The sequence below is a fragment of the Microtus oregoni genome, unplaced genomic scaffold (genome assembly GCF_018167655.1).
Source record: "Microtus oregoni isolate MIOR12 unplaced genomic scaffold, Mior012 000048F_ref0000485, whole genome shotgun sequence".
Classification (NCBI taxonomy): Eukaryota; Metazoa; Chordata; class Mammalia; order Rodentia; family Cricetidae; genus Microtus; species Microtus oregoni.
In genome coordinates, this window is record NW_024543222.1 from 17,238,657 (window position 1) to 17,260,082 (window position 21,426).

At 50.7% G+C, this 21,426-nt stretch overlaps 2 protein-coding genes across 4 annotated transcripts; both read right to left on the bottom strand.

The window, feature by feature from the left end:
- Window positions 1-13,015: 13,015 nt before the first annotated feature.
- Ppy (pancreatic polypeptide) lies at window positions 13,016-14,347 on the bottom strand. Its single transcript, XM_041635559.1, has 4 exons — window positions 14,303-14,347; window positions 13,549-13,739; window positions 13,237-13,351; window positions 13,016-13,142 (listed from the first exon to the last, which is right to left on the bottom strand). The coding sequence occupies exons 2-3, from the start codon at window positions 13,737-13,739 to the stop codon at window positions 13,243-13,245; spliced, it is 300 nt and encodes a 99-aa protein (XP_041491493.1). The 5' UTR covers window positions 14,303-14,347; the 3' UTR covers window positions 13,016-13,142; window positions 13,237-13,242.
- Window positions 14,348-19,452: 5,105 nt separating this feature from the next.
- Pyy (peptide YY) lies at window positions 19,453-21,173 on the bottom strand. Of its 3 annotated transcripts, none has more exons than XM_041636138.1 (4): window positions 21,073-21,156; window positions 19,928-20,115; window positions 19,720-19,803; window positions 19,453-19,622 (listed from the first exon to the last, which is right to left on the bottom strand). In XM_041636138.1, the coding sequence occupies exons 2-4, from the start codon at window positions 20,113-20,115 to the stop codon at window positions 19,598-19,600; spliced, it is 297 nt and encodes a 98-aa protein (XP_041492072.1). In that variant the 5' UTR covers window positions 21,073-21,156; the 3' UTR covers window positions 19,453-19,597. The 3 variants fall into 3 exon arrangements, with proteins under 3 accessions (XP_041492072.1, XP_041492074.1, XP_041492073.1); XM_041636140.1 differs by lacking the exon at window positions 21,073-21,156 and adding an exon at window positions 20,495-20,582; XM_041636139.1 differs by lacking the exon at window positions 19,453-19,622 and having other exon boundaries at window positions 19,716-19,803; window positions 21,073-21,173.
- Between the last annotated feature and the right edge of the window lie 253 nt (window positions 21,174-21,426).

Sequence of the window (21,426 nt, forward strand, 5' to 3'; positions counted from 1 at the left end):
TGGGACGCGGAAGGGACACAGCAACCTCCCGACCACTGTAAAGTAATCTCACAGCAGCAGGCGGGTGGGCGGGGTGGTAGTGGTTAGCAGACCTCAAAGCCCACGACACCCCCCCCCCCCAACGCGGAGAAGCACCAATGAGTGTCACTTGGCGCCCAGGAATTCTTTAAAAGGGCAATGGTGGAAACCTGAGCCTGGTGGGATCATCACATACACACACACACACACACACACACACACACACACTCGCTTGGTCCAGAATTCTGGTCCCACGCACGCTTTCCTGATTCAGTTTGGAAAAGGAATGGGACATTAGGACACTAACTCCCAGCGGGGCTCATCCAGGGGATGGCGTTAAACATTCAGATGACAAATACCTGCATACCGGGCTTCCAAGAAAATTTGGACCAAAAAATAAAAAAGGGCTGTGTCTTCATGAAGGGGACCAAGACCCTAATTTAGGCCTTGACGCATGGAGTTGGTCCATGCTTCTGTCTGTGGAAGGACAAAAGTAACACTCTCTTCTTCCTGAGTCCCATTTTTTTTTTTTTTTTTTTTTTTTTTGGTTTTTCGAGACAGGGTTTCTCTGTAGCTTTGGTGCCCGTCTCGGAACTAGCTCTTGTAGACCAGGCTGGCCTCGAACTCCCAGAGATCCGCCTGCCTCTGCCTCCCGAGTGCTGGGATTAAAGGCGTGCGCCACCACCGCCCGGCTGAGTCCCATTTTCAACACGTAAGTGTAAGTTGCTGTTGGGGGCGCCATTGGTGGGTAGAGCGTGCAGGAGGCCCTAGGTTTTATCTCTGGCACCAAAAGGAAAAAGAAAAGAAAAGAAAAAAGAAAACAAAGGGTTAAGCCCACTAGCCCGCCTTTCTCAGTTTCTGGCTCCACCCAGACCTGCTAATAAAAGATACTGCACAGCCTCTAACTATTGGTGGCTGCGGTATAGAAAACAGCATTCATTCAGTCTGTGCAACCCGGGTATTTCCCTAAACTGGGAGTCCCCCGCTCCCCCTTGCTGCCCTCTGGAATATGTGCAAAGTTGGCAACCAAACCGTTTCTCTCCCTTGCTAACTGGACTCCTAAGATCAGAAATGGATTGCGTCCTGGAAACTTGCTTGGAAATCTCGAAAATGAGTTAGCTTGAGCATCCATCCCTAGACGTGATCCGAGCAGACTCTGTTCACAAAGAGTAAAAGTTGGGAAGAGATACAAGGAAAAGTCAGAGACGGTCAAAATACTAAAAAGCCATGTTCAGAAGCTGACCATATTACTAAGGAAGGAGAAGAAAGCTTTGTGGCGACCCCAGATGGTAGTGATTGGAACTACAGGCTTCTGTCTGAGGAAAAATGCTTCCCAGAGCACTCCAAACTTTTGTAGTTAGACTAGAAGATCTTCCTAATTGAACTCAGGACAGGAGGTCTCCTCCCTCCCATTGCCGAGACTACACCAGCTCTCAACCACTCACTTGTGCTGTGGAACGGTACTTTAGGCAAAGATGTGTTACATTTGTTTATGCTGCAGAATGTTACTTTATGTGAAGGTGTGTTACTTTTGTTTCTGCTGCCTCTGTTAACTATGTAAAGATGTGTTACATTTGTTTGTACTGCATTTAACTATGTAAAGACGTGTTGCGTTTGTTTCACCTTGTCTACCTAAGGCACCTGATTGGTCTAATAAAAAGCTGAACGGCCAATAACTGGCAGGCAGAGAAAAAAAATAGGAGGAGAAATCTAGGCAAAAGAGAGAGAAGAAGGAGAGAACAGGAAGAAAGAGAGGGACACCCCTGGGGCCAGAAGCCAGGCAGCCAACAACTAGACATGGAGACAGCAGGAAAATAAGAGATACAGAAATAAAGGTAAAAAGCCCTGAGGCAAAATGTAGATAAAGAGAAACAGATTAAAATAAGAGCTAAGCTAAGCTGAGCATTCAAAACTAATAAATCTCTGTGTCATGGTTTGGGAGCTGGTTGGTGACCCCAAAGAAAAAACCTGCTACACACTTCTGCTCAGGGAACTGCTTAACTTTTGCATTTAGTTGGGAAGGGAAGAGAGATTTTGGTTTCTCCCAAAACGATTAATTATTTCTCAAGCAAGCAACTATTACCCCTTAGCAACACACAGCAAACCTATTCCATCCAGGATCCTAAGGACATGGTGTGATTTGAGTTCGAATCCACCTGGTGGAGTTCAACTCATTGTTCTTACAGTCTGACCCCCTCACACACACACATCTTACATTTGATTGGCAGTTTCATACAATAGTCCTATAAGATTGGAGTGGATGGAAACATTTATCAATGAAGACTAGAATGTCTCTGTTTGTTCAAGACAAGGTGCCCATTTCCGTGTTCCTGAAATAGATGAGGAGCTTAATGTCCTGGAGTGGAGGCCGGGGAGATACGTGTCACAGGGATGAAGCAGCTATTCTAGTGGTATGGTGAGTAGAATAGAATAGCATAGCATAGCATAGCATAGCATAGCATAGACCTAAGGGCATATTCTATTACGAATTCTATTATGCCCTTAGGTATATTGCTCTAAAATGAGCCCAAAGCCATCCAGGCCCGGCTTAGAAGAAGGTCTCCCAGAGTCTACCAAGCTTCTCGCTGCAGTTTTAGGAGCTGCACTGCCCCCAGGAAGAATGTTTTCTCCTGATCCCAGCTCTGCATTGCTTCCATCTTTCTCGGAAGTCACAAGGTGCAGGCACCGCTTCCCTGGCTGTGCTTGTCTCCTGTGGCAGATGTTCAGGCCTTGGAGTGGTGCTATACTTCCTGGGTTAGCCAGTCGGAGCCACCAGGGCTATGCCCAGTCTATGCACCCACACTTGGGACACACAAGGACAGAGATATGGATGCACACCCACCTACAACTCCCCAGAGCTTGCTTGTTCTGGAAACTTTTTCTATTTGCTATGCCACTCAGGAAAAAGAAGGTTGGAAACATCAATGTAAAAAAAAAGGATAGGAGAGGGCTAGAGAGATGGCTCAGTGGTTAAGAGCATGGACTGTTCATCCAGAGGTCCTGAGTTCAATTCCCAGGACCCACATGGCAGTTCTCAACCATCTATAACTACAGTCCTATAGAATCTGATGTTCTCTTCCGGTATGCAGATGTACATGCAAGGCAAAACGTACACATAAAATAAAGGCATCTTTAAAAATAAATAAGAAAAAGAGGTGGGCGATTTCTTATGAATTATTGTAGCTGAGCTACTGAACTAACTGCATATATTAGAAGCAATTCACATATACACAAAAACTTAAAACATTATTTTGAAACTATGAAAATTCAAATGTGTTTCCCCATATGGCAAGGAATTACCTTGAATACTCCTGGGTGCACCCCTACTTGGGATATATTATGCCCCCCCCCCCGCCCTAGTCTCAGCCTCAATACAACCTCCCGACAGGTATGTGAGGACCAAATTGAGATGTCCTGGCCCCTTGGTTTCTTTTCAATCACAAGACACAGCCCAAAGGCTACTCCACCGTCCAAAGTCACACCACACACCCTGCCCTGTACTCGGACTGCTCACGTGGACCAGGGAGGGCCCTAGATCGCTCTGTGAAGCAGCCTCCTTGTTCCTTGTCTCACCCCATTCCAGGACCACACTTCTCCCCATCCCCTGGTCCTACTTTTCCTAATCAGGGTGGGAAGTTGTAGCAGTGCTAATGAAATCTTAGCCCAGCCGCGTGTGTATGCATGCTAAGCCAGTTACACAACCTTGCTAAGCCTCAGTTTTTCCAACTGCACAGTGGGGATAGTAGCCTCCATCTTGCCGGAGGATAGCTGCAGAGTAGCTGCTACTGTGTCGGGCACACAGAAAACGATCCTTAAATGCAGGTCCCTTTTAGAAGTTTGGAAGGCTCTAGCTACGTGCCAGGGGAATGAGTGGGTGGTTCACCTCTTCCATCTGATGTGCCCTGACTGACCCCAGGTCCTCCCAGAGCAGGCGGGGTCCACCCAAGGGCTTCTGAAGTGTGTGGTCTGAAGAGCATGTCCTCTTCTCAGCGCCCACACACCTTTAAGAGGAAGCTTGTTCAGCCCCATTTGGGCCACCCACTTCTCTCCTCTCCTCCCTTCAGTGCGCCCAGCTGAAAGAAATAAACCCCTGGGAGCAACTTGTGTGCTTCCTTGCTGATGCTTAGCCACTTCCCGTCACAGCTTACTCCAACCCTACACTTACCTAGGCTCGATGGTGGTAATCTTACTAATTAATCTTAATCTCTTATTAACTTGGCATTAGACACTGGACCCAACACAGCTTAGCGGTTCTTTCTTCCTTTCTTTTATGGAGACACTGCCTCACTGACCTTCTGAATTGGCCCTGAACTCACAGTGCTGGGATTACAAGCATGCAACACCACACCTGACTGTTCAGCAATGCTTGACAGCACCTGTCAGGGATGTCCAAAGGCCAGGACCTTCTGGTTTGCAGAGTCACCAACATCCCGCATCACAGGAAAATTAGTCCACGAATCACCTATAACAGGGGAGGATGGGAAACCAGGACTTCTACTCATTCAAAAAATAATAAAATTTAAAAATCCTTTTCCACAGACAAGAGGTAGCCTCTTAGCAAATATTTCTTGAAACATTAATTATTCCATTCCTTAAATACCTATTCCCATTAGACCATGGAGTTCTTTGAGGACAGTGGCAGTCTAGCTGAGCTGTGGTGTCTTTCATCAGGCCAGCGCTCAGTAAGCACAGGGAGCAGAATCTCTGAGGACAGGTCCACCAAATATTGACAGTTTTGGAAACTGGGGTTTAGATGAGCGTCTCCCAAAGAAACGTGGATTAAAGGGATTAAAGGCTTAGGCCTCGGGGTGTCACTATTGGGAGGTGGTACAACCTTCAAACAGTGGGTTTAGCCCAGAATTCAAAACATCTGAACATAGAAAATAGGAAAGCGTGATTAGGATCGAGGCTATAGCTCAGCCTACAGTGCCTAGTGGGCACACAGCCCTAGGTCCAGCCTTGCTCAAGGGGATGGAAAAGACAAGAGCAACTGTGCCAGGCTGCATACACTGGGATCCCAGCACTCAGAAGGCTGAGGGAGACAGAAGGATTAAAGCAAGTTCAAAGCCATCCCAGGCTACTGGGCTAGATAGTGAGCTCTTATCTCAAAACAAAATCATAATAATGGAAAAGAGGGGAGAAGGGAAAGGAAAAAGCCAGGTGTGGTGGCACAGCACACAGGAGGCAGAGAGGCAGGTGGATTTCTGTAGCTCTCTCTCTCCCTCCCTCTTTCTCCCTCCCCCTCCCTCTCTCTTTAGGGGCCCACCACTCAGCTCCCAAATAAATACACAAAGCCTTATTTTTACTTATCTGACCTTATCTTGGCTTGTTTCTAGCCAGCTTTTCCTTTAACTACATTTTATCTCTGGGCTTTTTACCTTTCTATATTATCTTTCTTATGCTCTGTGGCTGGCTGGCCCCCAGCATCCTCCTCTCCTTCTTTTCTCACTCCTCGCTCTTTTTTAGATTTCTCCTCCTATTTATTCTCTCTGCCTGGCAGCCCCACCTGTTTCTCTCCTGCCTAGCTATTGGCCATTCGGCTCTTTATTAGACCAATCAGGTAATTTAGACAAAGTAACACAGAGTTAAACAAATGCAACATAAAAAAAAGCAATGCATCTTTGCATCATTAAACAAATATTCAACAGCAAAAATCAATGTAACATCTTAAACTAATATTCCACAACAGTTCTCCGTGAGTTCAAGGCCAACCTGGTCTACATAGTGAGTTCCAGGATAGACATGAGTATGTAGAAAGACTTTGTCTCAAAAAAAAAAAAGTGGGTGAGTGGACTGAAGAGATGGCTCAGTTGTTAAGAACATTACAATGCTCTTACAGAGGACCCAAGTTCAGTTCCCAGTGATCACATTCAGTGACTCACAATTGCCTTTAACTCCAGCTCCAGGGGATCCAACACCATCTTCAAGCAACTGCATTCATGTTCAAATAGCTACACACACACACACACACACACACACACACACACACATACATTTTTTAAAAAATAAAAACTTTTTTGATGGGGCAATCAGAGCTGGAGACATAGCTGGGTCAGAGAAATCCTTTCTGTACAAATAAGAGGACCTACCAGATGGTGACAGTGCACACCTTTAGTCCCAGCCCTTAGGAGACAGAGGCAGGCAGATCTCTGTGAGTTCGAGGCCAGCCTAGACTACAGAGTGAGAGAGTCAGTTCCAAGACAGCTAAACAGTGAAACCCTGTCTCAAAAAAACCAAAGAGAGAGAGAGAGAGACCGACCTGAGCTCCTTCCCAAGCTGATGTGGGATGCCCTTCTATATGCTGTGAATATGTTTTATGACCATTGGTTAATAAAGAAGCTGATTTTGCCAATTGCCAGACAGAATATAGTTAGGCAGAAAACCAAAGATAGAGGAAAAAAGAAGGTGGAGTTGGGGAGACACCAGCAGCCCTTGGAGAAGCAAGATGTGAGGTAACAAGCCACAAGCCTCATGGTAAAATACAGAGTGATAGAAATGGGTTAATTTAAGTTGCAAGAGCTAGTTAATAATAAGTCTGCATTAATAGGCCAAACAGTTTGCAATTAATATTAAGCCTCGGAGTGGTTATTTGGGAACTGGTGGGTGGAAGAGAAGCCTCCAGTTAAACCAAACACCCATGTAAAAACCAGGTATGGTGGCACCTGCTTGTAATTCCTGCTGAGAGGGCAGAGACAGGAGAATCCCTACTGACCAGTCTAGCCAGCTCAAACCACTTTAGACAAAAAAGAATTCCTTGATGGTCTCTGGAGCATCTTATAAGGGAGACACCTCAGCTTGGGGCCAAAACCCCTCTGAGACTTCTCCCACTGAGCCTGCACCTAGCTCCAGCACTCTCCCACAGCTGAAGAGATCACACTCAGAAACACAAAGTAACTTGTCCACGGAATGCAAGTGGTCATGCCAAGCTTGGAACCCAGGTCTGTCTTGGAACCAAAGCCGCTATCTCACCTACCAGAATCAAGAGGGAAAAGTTCCTGAGAAACAGTCAGGATGGAAGAGGCATAGGAAAGGGCAGGGGTTAAAAGACAAGCAGGGTGCAAGCCTGTTGAGCACAGACAGCTGCTGGGTGAGGGACTGGAAGGCCATGGGAGGGGGGGACAGATAGACAGGGTACTAGTGGCAGGGAACACTCCAAGAGACTGAATTGCTTCTGATCAAAGCCTGCCCTGAGCTTCAGCTTCATGCCCCTAAACTCTTGGGTCGATCTAATTTCTCTCGGCTTTCATCCTTCAACATAAAGGATTAATAAGGTATAGAAGTGTGACCAAAATAACACTAGAGATTTCATGTCAGATTGTTTAACTGGAACGCCAGACCTGGCACCAAGCACAACAATGATTATCAATTATTGGCTAGAATATGCATACAGATATTATTGATAATGATACAGGGCAAAGTTCCTTGAGTCCAGAAGCAGCCCATGAAGATTAAACATGACAAGTCCACCTGCTCGCCACCCACAGAAAAACAGGGCCAAAGCAAGACTGAGGAGCAGCAGAATCAACCCCAGTTCCTGCCCAGTTCCTGCCCAGTTCCTGCCCAGTTCCTGCCCAGTTCCTGCCCAGTTCCTGCCCAGTTCCTGCCCAGTTCCTGCCCAGTTCCTGCCCAGTTCCTGCCCAGTTCCTGCCCAGTTCCTGCCCAGTTCCTGCCCTGCGTGTTAGGCGTCTGGGGCTCAGAACGGCACCATCCGGACTCCAGCAGTCCTGTGCCCTCAGCTCTGCCACCAGAAGCACACCTCGCCTTTCCCTTTGGCCAGCTCCGTTCCATGCCAGAAGCTTTCCTCTAGCCAGAAATAGAGTAAGCCCCTGGACCATCATCCCCACACAGTCAGAACTGGATTGCTCCTGAGATGAGTCAAGGACAGCAACCAAAGGATGAGAAAGAGCCCTAGAGTTCCACACGGACACATCACCGAAGCTCTGAGGACCTCACCGAGTGTGGGGTTCCGGGCGTAGAACCAGGTTTGCATCTAGTTGGAACATGTGATAGCTTGTTTCAAATGCAGTATGGTGATATGTGTCTTAATCCCACCCAGCACTTAGGAGGCAGAGGCAGGGAGATCAGTTCAACCTTCTCTTTGGCTACATAGTAGCCTCCTGATCCTGTTTCAAAACACACACACACACACACACACACACACACAAATTCATAGCTTGCTAACATGTGGAGTATCTGCCCCCCTAAACAACTCCTTTACCCTGAACTATGAAATATTCTGGAAATCTCATTTATTTTTCCAGCTCTTTGCTACCCAGGAATGTGGTTCTGATGGCACTGTGGCCTCACTGAGCTCCTAAGGTGTTGTGGATTCTCTGATTGTACTGGCCCTGAGTTCCCACCCCTCCGCTGAGAGCGGAATTTACTAAGGAAAGGGTGAACAGGAGATCAGTGGAGACTAGAGGAGAGGTGTACCCACATAGAGGGGCTCATCGTGCCCATCGCCCAGTCTGTGCCAAGAACTATCCAGTGGCAGAGGCGCATGATCAGACCAATCTTGGCATCAGTCTCATGCCGGAAACATAATGAGCCGGGTTCCATATACGAGGCTCACCAGGAAGTACAGTCCCTTGATCAGGTTCAACACAGCCAAGAACGAGGGAGCTCAGGATTCCTACTGTCCCTTCCTAGAAGCAGGGTGGTCGCAGGGAATTTGGTCTGGACAAATAGCAAGGTGGAAGACACAGGCTCACAGCAAGGTTCTTTGGCCTGAATCGCAGTGAGTGTGTTACTTAAGTAGCCAAGATTCCTTTCCCCATAGGACTCATTAGTCACGCCCAGGGGCTCCACATGGCTGGGACAGGCAGAGTAAGGGATGCAATCCCACAAAACCAGACGTGCTAGGCCTCCATAGCAACCTTCAGGAAGACTCCCCTTGGATCAGCTGGCCGAGTAGGGCCTCTCAGCATTGGCCTCTTCTAACCTCAGAAATAGCCCCTGGGAAAGGCACTTCCCACTCACAAGCACAGACACAGCTCTTCCCCAGGATCTATGGTCTTAGAACAAAAAGGTACCTGGCCCCAGGAGACTCCCACCTTTGCCGCCCACCCTTCTGAGCTCTTAGAAGACACTGTGCCTTACTCAGGACAGTCAGTAGGCCGTGTCCTTCCACCCCCACACTCTCTCTGTTCCCAATCCCTGGGTCACGACCCAGGAATAGGAGAAAGTCATGTGGGGCAGGACATTTGAGACATATAAAAGGCCCCTGAAGTCCTGGCCAGAGACCCTTTGCTGTGTCGCTTTGCGCCTGCCTAGGACTATGGTAATGTCCGGTGGCCCCGGAACTCTGTGTGTGTGTGTGTGTGTGTGTGTGTGTGTGTGTGTGTGTGTGTGTGTGAGACTGGGGATGGAGGGAATTACTGGGCTGGCACTCCAGTGTGCAACTATGTTACTCATTTAATGTGTTAAATGCCAGGCCCAAATCTCAGTACTACATCAGAGAAAGTGGGTAAAGAGCCCACCTGCAGGGTAATGGGAGGAGGTGGGGCTGGGAAGAGGTTCAGCCGATAGCTACAAATTACCACAGAACGCAGCAAGGAGTGGCCATGGCAGCCGCAGCACAGGTAAGAGTGGGTGGAAATTTTATATAGGGTGTCAGGGCTAGAGCTATTGGAGTGTCGAGCTGATGCTTGAAGCTGAGCTGGCCCTGCAGGCATCTGGAGGACCAGGCTTCCAGGCAGACAGCAGCATGTCTAGGGTTTCTGAGGACCACCTAAGGAGGCGGGAAAGGCTGGAGTGGAGAGCTCAAGGAGGAATTTGCCGCAGAAGTCTGTAAGGTCAGGGACCTGACCGGCAACTCTAGATCATGTATCCTTGTCAGACCGGGCTCCATTTTTGCCTCAGTACTTTGGGGTTACTGAGTGCACATCCAGGCGTGTCCTATTCTCCCTGGGAACCAGGATTCCCTAGAAGCTCTGTGTATACCACGGGCAGCTACATCTCCTGGTCCGAGCTTCGCCACACTCCCGGCTTTCCCAACAAACAGAGTGTGGCCCCGAGATTCAGTGAGGACACAACCAGGTCCCACCGCCACCCCACCCCACCTCACCTTCCTTCCCAGGGTCACCTGACCATGCTATCTGCCCCGCCCCCCTACAGACCGTGTCTCTACCCTGCGCGTGCGCACTGGCTCTGGGATGCCTAGCTGCACTCCTGGTGCCACCCGATGGCGCCCTGGGCAAGGAAGTCCAACTGCAGCAGTCTCCCGAGCCCAGAGTGGCCAGATGGTTCACAAATATCAACAAGTACATGGAGAAGCTCTTCAAAAACAGGTGAGCTGGCGGAGGAATGGGGGAAGGAGGACCTAGCACCCCACTCACACCTCGGCCCCCGTGATCTCTGCAATGGCGTATTTCCTAGATCGAAGAAACCCCAAAAACACAAGAAACCCTCCAACTCTACCAACTCTGCCCCATCGAGCGTCACAGTCCATCCTCACTTGAACATCACGAACTACACCACCGTAAAACACCAGCCAACCCCGAGTACTGGAAGAACCACTGGGGCTCCAGCTCTGAGCCTCCCTCCCTTGACTCCAGGTAGACAGGTGGCGCAACCAGCAGAGGCCTCCACCCATATCCTTGGGCAGGCGGGTAGGAGAGAGAGGGAAACTCTCTCCTGGGGATGGGGACGTGAAAGGGGTACGCCAGGGCCAGGAGGTGTTCCTCTCCAGCCTGGACCTTGACCTCCAGAAGCCTGGCCGGGATCTGGCTACCCACGGACCCCTTTAGACGGTGAGATGGACCTCTGTTCCTCCCTGCCCACGCAGCACGGACAATAAAGAAACATAGTGGGACTAACAAGATGTCTCAGGGGTAAAGGCACTTGCCACTAAGCCTGTCGGCCAGAGTTCCATTCCCGATCCCATAGGATGGAAGAAAGGATACATGTACCATGGCTTGTGTGGACACACACATCATACAAACCACAGTTACAACAAAGGAATGGATAAATAAATAAATAAATAAATTCCTAAAATGACTATTGCTTTTGTGGTTTCTGTGGACACTGGCAGGAAGGGCCTGTCCTTCCGTGGGGAAGGGGACCCCGTAATGCCTCCCGTGAGATAAACAGGCCTCAGTCTAGGTTTGTCTGCCTCGCTCTCCAACCCACCCACTCACCCTTCACCACCTCACCGCAGCCTCCTCTCCCATCATTCCAAGCTGTGACTCTGAGAGAGAGAAGATAAAAAGAATTGGTCCTAGCAACTTCAAAACAGGGCCTTCAGCCAGACCTGCTCCCTGCCAAGGGTCACCCCACAGCAGGACATGTTGGGAGGGCAGTCTGGCCTGTGAGGGTAGTACCAAAGCACAGAGGGGTGTAGAGTTTAGGGGACCTCGCCCCTCCTGAACCTGGTAGAGCCTGTTGCTGCAGCCGGAATACCAGAGGGTTCTGGTCACGGGCACACAGCACTTCCCAAACCATTCATCTATCAAACCCAGGTGTGTGTGGAACAGGTTCTGAATTCCCACCTCTATGACTGTTTATCTTTCCTGGTAGAACCCATGTCAGGCTGGAGAGATGGCTCGGGGTTTAAGAGCACTGGCTTCTCTTCCAGAGACTCCAGAGAGTCCAAGCACATGTGTGGTGTCTCACAACCATCTGAAACTCTAGTTCCGGGATATCTGAAACCCTCCTCTGGCCTCCAAAGGCTCCAGGCACACATGTGATGAGCAGACACTCCTGCAGGCAAAGCACCCACACATAGAATAGAACTAGAAGTCATCACCTAAGCTGCCAAAGAAGGTATTGGAACTTCAGGCTCCAGCAGCCGCATTTAAACCCTGTTCCCCTGCAGAAGCCTCCCTATCCCCTAGCTAGACACTCCTTGGATTTAAGAATCAACTTGAGCCAGGCATTTGCAGCATAGCTGCATCCTGTACAAGCCTTTGGCCCTTTAGGGTGGGTTCTGCCTCCAGGTTACTCAACACTGAACATATAGAAACACAGTTACAATGTCGGTGCTATGGGATTAATGCCAAACACTGAGACTGGGAAAGAGAACTTTCATTCCCCAAGCCTATCACCCCAACCCTTCAGACTCAGCCTGTGGAAGAGAGGGAAGAAGCCATTTTGGGAATGTCTCATGTCTTCCCTTCCCCATGATATCCCTATCCACAAAAGCTCCCAGGAAGAGGAGTCAAGCTCTCTCTCTCTCTCTCTCTCTCTCTCTCTCTCTCTCTCTCACACACACACACACACACACACACACTTTGCATAAACACATAAACACCACCACCACCACCACACCATCTCCACCTTTTTAGGATGCTTAGTACAGGTAAATAGTCTACAGGTAGACAGTCTTCAGGTAGTATCTGGGTCTTCCCTCCTTGCCCCAAGAACCAAAATGTGGATGCCACAAGTTGGACCCATGGAGGCAGTCAGCATGCTTGACTGTGTCTCCATCCTGGAGACACAACCCCCTACAGCTTTTATCCCAGTAGTAGCCAGAGTTCATTCTGAGGCTATCAGCACACGACCTCTCGGGACAGCCCCTTTCCTCCAGATTCCTAAAGAACAGTTCAAAGCAGGCAACCGAATGGCTTCCAGCCTGCACTAGTCCTCAGGGGCTGCCCCTTCCCTGTGCCAAGGACATTTTAATAGAAATGATTCTTCCCCCAGTGCCCAAGTTATAGGAAGCAGGCTTGAGGGTATATGTGGGGACAGGGTTGGCCTTGGGCTGAAGAGCTGGATGGTTTAGAGGTGCGGGGATAGGAGGATTAAGCTCAAGACTGCCATGTCACAGACCCGCAAGGGAGTCTCACGTCTCTCCGGACCACAACTAGCCCCTCTGTGAAAATGATGAGCTGAGCCCCTACAGACACTCATGATCATCCTAGCTCCCCTTTCCCCCTCAGCCTCCCTGCCTGTAGGTTTTACCTTCTCCTGCCACTGTGGGTGTACACCACACACACACACACACACACACACACACACACACACACCACAGACACACCACACAGAGAGGATGTGATTTTAATTTGCTTTATTTAGTTTGAAAGGTAGCAAGTTGTTATGGGAATGCAGAGGGACTAGCTGGACCAGTGCTGTCCTGCACTCACAGACAGGAAACAAGACCCTACAGGTCTGTTGTGCTGAGCTCCCTGCAAGGAAAGAAATGAACAGTGAGGAAGGACAGCCCTTGTCCTCTGAGACCCTGGTTTCCTTCCCCCTCCGCCAGATGCCCACTTTCCAGACCTACCCTTAGCTCCAGGGAGCTGAACAGGGAGTCAAGCCAACCAGGGGACTGGAGCACAGGGGAAGCTGCATCCCAGGAAGTCCAGCTGTGTTCGCCTCTTCCCTCTTCCCATACCTGGTAAGGACAGCTGGGATAAGCGTGGTACCTTGGTGGCTTGTAGCCCCTCTTTAGACATTGTCCTGCCCACAGCACAAGGACCCAAGCCACTCGGTAGAAATACTGTTTTCTCAGGGCTCTCTCTCTCTCTCTCTCTCTCTCTCTCTCTCTCTCTCTCGCACGCGCGCACACACACACACACACACACACCATACCTAGGCCTGGTTTGCGTATTGATGTATCTGCGGAGCTGAGTTGCATATTGGGCCATCTGCTCTGGTGTAGCATAGTCCCCTGGGTACACTGGCTCCAATGGGGCTCCCCAGGCACCCTGCAGGGGCTGCAGCAGCAGAACCACCCAAGTGGATAGGAGAAACAGGGAGAGGCAGCAGTATGCGGTGGCCATCTGAGGAACAAGGAACAAAGTGGAGGCAGATACATCTGCAGATTCTGCTGTGTCCCAGACCTACCTGGCCAGCCACTGCCCACCACACATTTTCCAAGCCAAGCCTCGGGACAAGGCAAACGAAGGAGCCACCAGCATCCACCACCTTCCTCCCCTGGAAAGCAAGGACATCTACACAAACACACCCCCTCAATGATCAGGTCAGCAGCCAAAGGTTAGCCCTGGGCCGAGGAAACATAAAAGGCATAGCAGAGAAAGTGGGTATGAGAACTGGATACACAGGACTTATGACATTGATGCTTCTGAGGATGCAGGAATGACCAGGGCTGGTGGGAAACACAAGTAAGGGATGCAGAATTCACTCGTAAAGTAAAGGAACCGAAGTCTCTGACACTGCGGGTCCAGCCTTCCATGGACACATTTGCACAGATGTAGAGAGAGAGATCCAGAAAGGACCTTAGGCCTCTTGAGAGCCCCAGTCCTACAAAGCACCAATTCCTACCCTCCGATCCCAGCGTCAACCCAAGAGGTCCCCAGAGGCAGAGCAGAGTGAGCCCACTTACCTTGTGTGAGCAAGGGGGTGCTGGACCGAGCAGACACCTACCTCCTTCTGCACTGGTCTCCCTGCACATGGCTGTTCCCCTTTATAGTTCTCGGAACCCCCAGAGTCCCCGCCTCCTGTCAGCCTTTCTCACTGCCAGCCTTCAACCCCATTGCGCTATCTCCCTGGGACCTGCAATACGGGCATTGCAGCCAGAGAGAGGAAGGTGCCGGGGCAATATTCTCGGGGTCAGACAGCACAGGGTGAATGAAACGGGACCACAACGAGGATCTCCTGTGGGGTCTGTATCCAGCTTTGGGCACCAGGACAGGTTTAATTCCTAAATGACAGATTCCTGACATGGTAACCTAAAGGTTCTAGTTGTTGGCCTGCGTCCAGCCTCCCCAGGGACAACCCCGGTCACCAAGAGCATTTCCTCGGGGCACAGATTGAGGCTGCAGCTCCAAGCTCCATCCCCAGCACGAAGAATGGAAGTGAGGCCTTCCCTCCCAGTGGACAGCTAGAATAAGGAGGGGACAGTGGAGTCTCGGGTCCTCAAGCCACTGGGAATGGAGTAGAGAAATCCATTTTGTGCCTGCATAGGATGCCAACCAAGATCTGGTGGGCCACAGGTCAGGAAACACAGGGTTCATGGGGAAGGGGCAATTTCTGGTAGCTATTTCCTGGCCCACCCCAGAGCTCTGTCCCAGGGGAGAGCTAAAAACCGGCAACACTTATAAAATTCAAGTTGTCCAAAAAAAAAAAAAAAATCACACTGTCATCCCACTAAACCCCTGCCAGATCCTACTTGGCAAACAAGAAAAAAAAAAGGAGAAGAAATGAAGGAAGGAAAGAAGGGAAGAAAGGGAGGGAGGGAAAGAGGGAGAAAGGAAGGAAGGAAGGAAAGAAGGAAGGAAGGAAGGAAGCAAGGAAGGAAGGCGCACTCTGCCCTGCCCAGAGACCTCGGGTACCTAGGCTCAGACTGCATAGCTCATGGTTGGGACAGCTGAGGTTTGGAACAAGATCTAACAACAATCTTGAACTGGAACTCTCAAAGCATTGATTTTACTTCCTGCTTGCTCACTAAGGGGTGGGAAGCTCACAAAGGTGGGAACCCTTGTCCGAGACTCACCCCCAATTCTCACAGTCAGCCTTCAATTCCTCCTGAGAGCATCCCCTGGTCAACACCACTGCGTTCTTCATGTTAGGTGTTCTTTCCCCAGTCAAGACCGCTCCCCTGCTCAGGTCAAGAGGCATGAAAGTGGGTCCTGGAAATGCAGGAAGTGATTAGAAGAGAGAAGGTGACAACCAGGCGCGGTGAGGTTAGAGGCCAGATAGGCTTGACCCCAATTCCTGCCCCTGCCGCATCCCTCTGTGTTGTCCCTATGTGGTCTGGAAAGTGAGGATCACTGTGCCCATCCCCCAGACAGTGAGAATCAAAGAGCCTGTTCCTCTCAGCTTTCATGTATTGTAACAAGAAGAACGCGAACGCCTCGACAGATAGCTGATATTCCACAAAGTAAGCGGAGTTTATTTCTTAGCAAGCCTGGACCTTTCTCTGGGTTTACTTTCCCCGCTATGCAAAACCAGTGGCAAGTCCCAATTCGAGGCCCCACACTGTGAGGGAGCGGCTACAGCCGCCACCAGGGGGCGTCTGGCTCTGGCACCGGTTTTAAGGGTCTGTGTTTTCATGGTCTTCCGAGCCTCATGGGATCTGTTCTGGCCTCTATTCAAGGTGAAGGACCCTCACCAAACAGACTGAATTCGGGGGCTGGTTCTAGTGCGGGAACTATTTACAGTTTTTGGCGCAAGTCAGCCAGCTTTGTCTGGTCCCAAGAAGTCAGAGCTGCTCCTCAAATGTCAACCAAACCTGAGGCTTTAGATTTTTGCAACAACAGATACCAAGGTCCTTGCAGGCGGTGACAGTCCTGGAGGAGGAGGTAGTGCCTTCTAAATACTATGTCCCCATCTAGAACACACAGATAGCTCCTGCTGGCCTTTATGGGTTCCTGCAAGGCTTGCATGGAGCCTCCGGGAAGGCACATGTCCTTCCCAGCAGACAGACTAGACTGACCGAGATGCTATGTCCCCTGCTAGCCACATGTTCTCTGGACTGGGAAGATGACTACTGGGCACCGTGATAATGAGATCAGGAGAGGGACAGCCCAGAAACATGGGAGCGAATGAAGAAGACCGAGGAGCAAAGTGCAGAGGCCCCACGTACATCCTCCAGGACAGGAGTTTGACCAGGGTCCTATCCTCCATCGCACCCTTTCCTGGCTCTCTTACAGTGAACAGGGCAAGCAGGAGTCATTTGCGGCACACGGTTTTGTTTCATTTTGTTCTGTAGTGTGGGGGGATGGGTACATGTAGAAGTGTATAGGGGTGGGTTGTGGGTGTGCAGGTGTGTGTGAGGGCTTGTGTATATGTGAGTGTGTGTACATGTGCACACCACAAGTGTTGTTCCTCAAGCACCATCCATCCATCACTCAGTGAGCCAGGGTCCCTCACTGAGGCCTGGGACTCACAGGCCGAATTGACTGGCCAGCAGGCTCCAGGGGTCCACCCATCTCCACGGCGGTTAGGCTGGGATCATACTTCTGTACCACTCTATGGCTACCCTCCTCCGTGAGACTGTGGTCGGCCTGGGTCCCTTACACCGTACGTTGAGTACTTCACCAACTGATCTATCTATTTTTGAGGGACATCTCACTATGTAACTTGGTCTTGAAAACTGTGATCCTCCTGCCTCAGCATCCCAAATGTGTCATCATGCTCAACTTGTACATATGATATGCTCTTAGGGGAACGAGGAAAAGGGGGTCTACAAAGATCTCATAGGTGAAGAAGGAGGCCCAGGCAACCTTTAATTATTTATCTTTTTAAGATGGGGTCACAGAGATTGGGAAGAAGCAGGTTATGGTATAGGGATATATAACCCTTATCTAGAACTGACTATATTCCAGATCCTTCCTCAAAAGGTGCCTTGATAGGTGTCACTTTGGGCTGACAAGAAGGTTCAGCAGAATTTGAGTTCCATGTCCAAAACCTACTGCAGAAGGAAGGAACAACCCCTGCACACAAGTACCATGGAGCACACATGTGCACACACACACACATATACACAACAGAATCAATATGGTACTACTATGTTGTGTGTAAAGCATATAACCAATGATCTAACACATAAAGATGTCTTTTAGAGCTAGGCATGATGGCGCACGTCTTTAATCCCAGCACTCAGAAGGCAGAGGCAGCTGGATCTCTGACGATTCAAGGCCAGCCTGGTCTACCCAGTGAATTCCAGGACATCCAGGACCACACAGAGAGATTCTGTCTCCAAACAAAACTGATGTGTGAGGCTTGCTGCCCAACCATGCGAGACTGGCAGCCTGAGTTTGACCCCTAGAACCCTAGTAAAGGTTGAAGGAGAGGACCGACTGTCCGAAGTTGTCCTTGTATCTCCACAAGCTGCGACACGTACAACACACACAATAAAAATCAATATAATTTTTAAAAAGAGCTTTCTGCAACGATGATTATTGTTACTGCCCTTGTTGCAGTTGTTATAGCTAAGCTTCCTCCTGGCTCCTATATCGATTAAATTGATCAGTCCCAGATTAGACACCTGCTCAAAACTCCTCGGAGTGAACCAGAAGTAAAGCCACCTCACTGACGGTCGCCTGGACGCGCCACCTTTACACAGACTGTCTGTGGCCGTGCATATGACTCATGCCAGGTCTCTCCTCTGTTGGCTGCAAACTGATCCCAGCTTCCCCGGGCAGACCAGCAGATGGGAACCACAGACACCAGCATCCAGACACACAGCTAGTCACTGCAAGCCTGGAGCAGTGGAGGGACACGGGGAGCACACTGGGTAGAAGAAGGGGTCTCAGGTAATGGCTATACTGGAGGGAGAGATGCAGAGGGACTAATTCCAGCAAGGGGAGTCAGGAATGGCTCTCGGAGGTAACCATGATGCCAGAGGGGCTTTCCAGGTGGAGAGGAAGAAAAGGCAGTGTGAGCACGGCCTGCCGAGACCAGAATCCATGCAGTCTACAACACGTTGAACCCCGGGGCTGCTTCTTCCTCCTCTCCCTTTGGGCTGTGTGAGGCTGAAGGGCAGCCCCAGAATATGGGTGTGGGACCCCCATCATCCCCTATGCAGGAAGTGTTTTATAGCAGAGGTCACTCTCCTTCCAGGGCCACCAGGCTGTAATGAGTCCTGCGTGCCTCCCCATCCACACAGTGGTACCGCTCAGCCTTCCTGACTGACACCTTTTCTCTGGATCTGTAGCCTTGGCTTCCATATGTCCCCTCCCCCTCGCTCCCCAGTCCCCTCCCCAGGATAGGGTACATATGCCACCAGGACCACTACCCATCCCACCCCCCAAGACCTAGGAAGACTGGACATGGAGAGAAGGACACGTTTTATAGTGAGCAGGAGAGAGAGAGAGAGAGAGAGAGAGAGAGAGAGAGAGCTGGCTTCCAGAGAAAGCAAAAGGGTCTAATTAATGGGCCAATTAATGGGATACGAGATATCTAGGGCTCAGGTTAGACTACAGTTTAAATACCCACAACACTTTAGACCCCAGTGTTTAATGATGGGGAAAGAGAAGAATTGGGGTAGTCCCGTGGCCTTTTCACCAGAAAAGCAGTTAGTGATAGAGATCGAACCTGCGTTCGACAATATGGGGAATTCCAGCTGTTGCTGAGAGAAAGGAGACCTCCAGAGTCCAGTTGCTCCCCCTGTTCAAGGACCGAGGAAGTGACTTATCTACCTCCTCACTCAACTACCTCTTTGGGTCTCTTCCTCCAGGGCCTCATCCTAGTCCCTGTCCTCCTGTCCTCCATGGCCTTGGGACTAACACAGGGCTGCTCAGGGGAATTCCCTGAGAGTGACGTCTGGCCTTCTCCCTGCCACTCTCTGGCCGGCCCTCAACCGCCTCTCTCCTATCTGATCTGTTCTGGCCCACCCTCCCAGGTTCCCTTCCCCCAGAGTGCTTTCCCAGGTCCTTTGGGAACCCCGGACTAGAAGGAGGTGTCTATGCTGAACTCTTCCAGCCCGTCATCTTTTTTCTTAGCCACCAGTGTTTCCTGCAGCTTGAGCCGCCACCTCCGCAAAAGCGAAAGGGACAGAAATATAAACACACACGCATATTTTATGTGATATTTGCTTTTTATTTAGGGACAGGGCAATGAACACAGCCTTCAAGCCTGGGCACCCGGGACACCAAGATATGGAGTCCCCTCTTTGAACCAAATATGCAAATGAAGTCGGTATAGTTAGCACATCACGAAGGAGGACTTGGGGTTTTCACCATTGGTAGGCACCTTCTGACCTGCAGGAGGGAAAAGAAGTGAATTGAATGGGAGGTGTGAGTGGTGGAGCCAGGGCACTCTCCAAGAGTTGTGGAGGAGCGGTGTTTTTTTTTTTACCGAGACCGGACGGGGAGGTTCTCGCCATCGTCGGTGAAGAGCAGTTTGGAGAATAGAGCTTCCGGGACTTCTCTTTTCCCATACCTGGGGGCGGGACCACAAAGGGGCGTGGTCACACCTCCTGGTGGAGCTGGGAGGAGGGTGAGAGGAGGGTGCAACCCGGGAAGCGGGGGTCCTTCCCTCCCTCCCCGCCCTCTCCAGAGCTCACCGCTGTCGGGTGACCAGGTTGAGGTAGTGGCGCAGGGAGGCATAGTAACGGCTCAGCTCCTCCGGGGAGGCGTCTTCCCCCGGAGCCTCGGGTTTGATGGGATAGGCGTCCACCAGCGCTCCCAGGCAGGCGAGCAGGACTAGCAGCACTGTGACCATGACGGACCAAGGCCTAAGCACCGCCACCATCTAGGAAGGGAGCATTGGCGGGTGGGCCATCCTGAGCCTCGGCCCTTCCACAAGGGAGGCTGCAGCTGCCTGCCGTCGGGTCCACGTCTCAAAGACCTATTTGTCTCAGTCACCAGACTCGCCTCATCTTCTCCCGCACTGCAGCATCTCTGACCTCAGTTTCCCCATCTATCAGACTACCATAAGCCCTGCCTGCCTCCCAACTCCCGCTAGTACCCAAAGAGGTAGATAAGGGAAGAAAGCAATGCTGACACCCGGGTTCCCCAGCTTCTCTACTTCTCCGCAGCTAGACCGTACCCATATAGCTTCCACTGACCCGACCTCGGTTTCCCTACAAAATAACACGATACCAGACCATTCCAGGGCCCTGGCCACTCACAGCGACAGCTCCTAAAGCGGGATGAGCAAGAAGAGGTGGAAAGCAGGGGAGGCTGGAGAGCTAGACAGCTACACAACGCTGCGGCCTCTGGCCTCTGCTCAGAGCTTCCCTGCGGGGCTTATATCCCACTTGGAAAGGGAGGGGGGACTCCCGGGGAGGGGATCCACCAGGGGAGGACTTGTCTCCTCCCTCCACCCCTGCCAATCGCTGACTTTACACCCAGCCAGGACGTGATGTCTCTCCACATCGCAGGAACTGAGGGGGCAGCCCAGTCCTCCGACTTGGGGGGTCCTTCTGGAGGGGTGCCTTGCCTGAATCTGGTGTTCACCCCATAGCCGCCACCAGGAAGTGAAAATTGGGCGAAATCAGGAATGAGAGTTCATCTTCCTTAGCCTTTTCTTAGAAGGAGATGGAGATAGGGGAATACAGTTCCCTCAGCCTGTGGGACCCATGTCAGCCCCTTCAGGAACCAACCCTGAGTGCTTCTGTTTGACAACAGCCCAGGACTGACAGGACATGTAGGGGAGGTCATTTTCTGCTGAAGGCAGGAGTGGCAGCATGTGACCTTGCCTCCTGACCTGATTATGATGTCCTGGGGATGAGGTCTCACTGCACAGACATTCCGTTGTGTCCTTTCTCCATTGAAAGAGAGATGAGGAGCCGAAAAGAAGCAGCGGCATCAGCTACATGTGTATTCCAGCCTAGACCAGACAGACCCAGGACCAGCTATGCACACCTAGCATAGAATGTCGTCTCAAGGCAGAATCCCATCCCCAACCAGGAGACCTTCAGGATACAGATGTCCTCTATGGCCGAGTGATGCCAAGGTGACAAGGTACATGCCACTGTTTAACCCCATTACAGTCATCACTGGACTCTGGGGCTGATGAGGGACGGTGGCCTGCATCCACAGAAGAGGGGCAACCAGCCAT

What these genes read in the sequence shown, in the direction of transcription:
- Ppy (XM_041635559.1), bottom strand. Translation starts at nt 13,739, where the DNA reads ATGGCCACCGCATACTGCTGCCTCTCCCTGTTTCTCCTATCCACTTGG. An exon ending in AATACGCAAACCAGGCCTAG is followed by an intron (nt 13,352 to 13,548) that starts GTATGGTGTGTG and finishes TGTCCTTACCAG; the next exon opens with GTATGGGAAGAGGGAAGAGG.
- Pyy (XM_041636138.1), bottom strand. Translation starts at nt 20,115, where the DNA reads ATGGTGGCGGTGCTTAGGCCTTGGTCCGTCATGGTCACAGTGCTGCTA. An exon ending in AACCTGGTCACCCGACAGCG is followed by an intron (nt 19,804 to 19,927) that starts GTGAGCTCTGGA and finishes TCCCGCCCCCAG; the next exon opens with GTATGGGAAAAGAGAAGTCC. An exon ending in AACCTCCCCGTCCGGTCTCG is followed by an intron (nt 19,623 to 19,719) that starts GTAAAAAAAAAA and finishes TCCCTCCTGCAG; the next exon opens with GTCAGAAGGTGCCTACCAAT.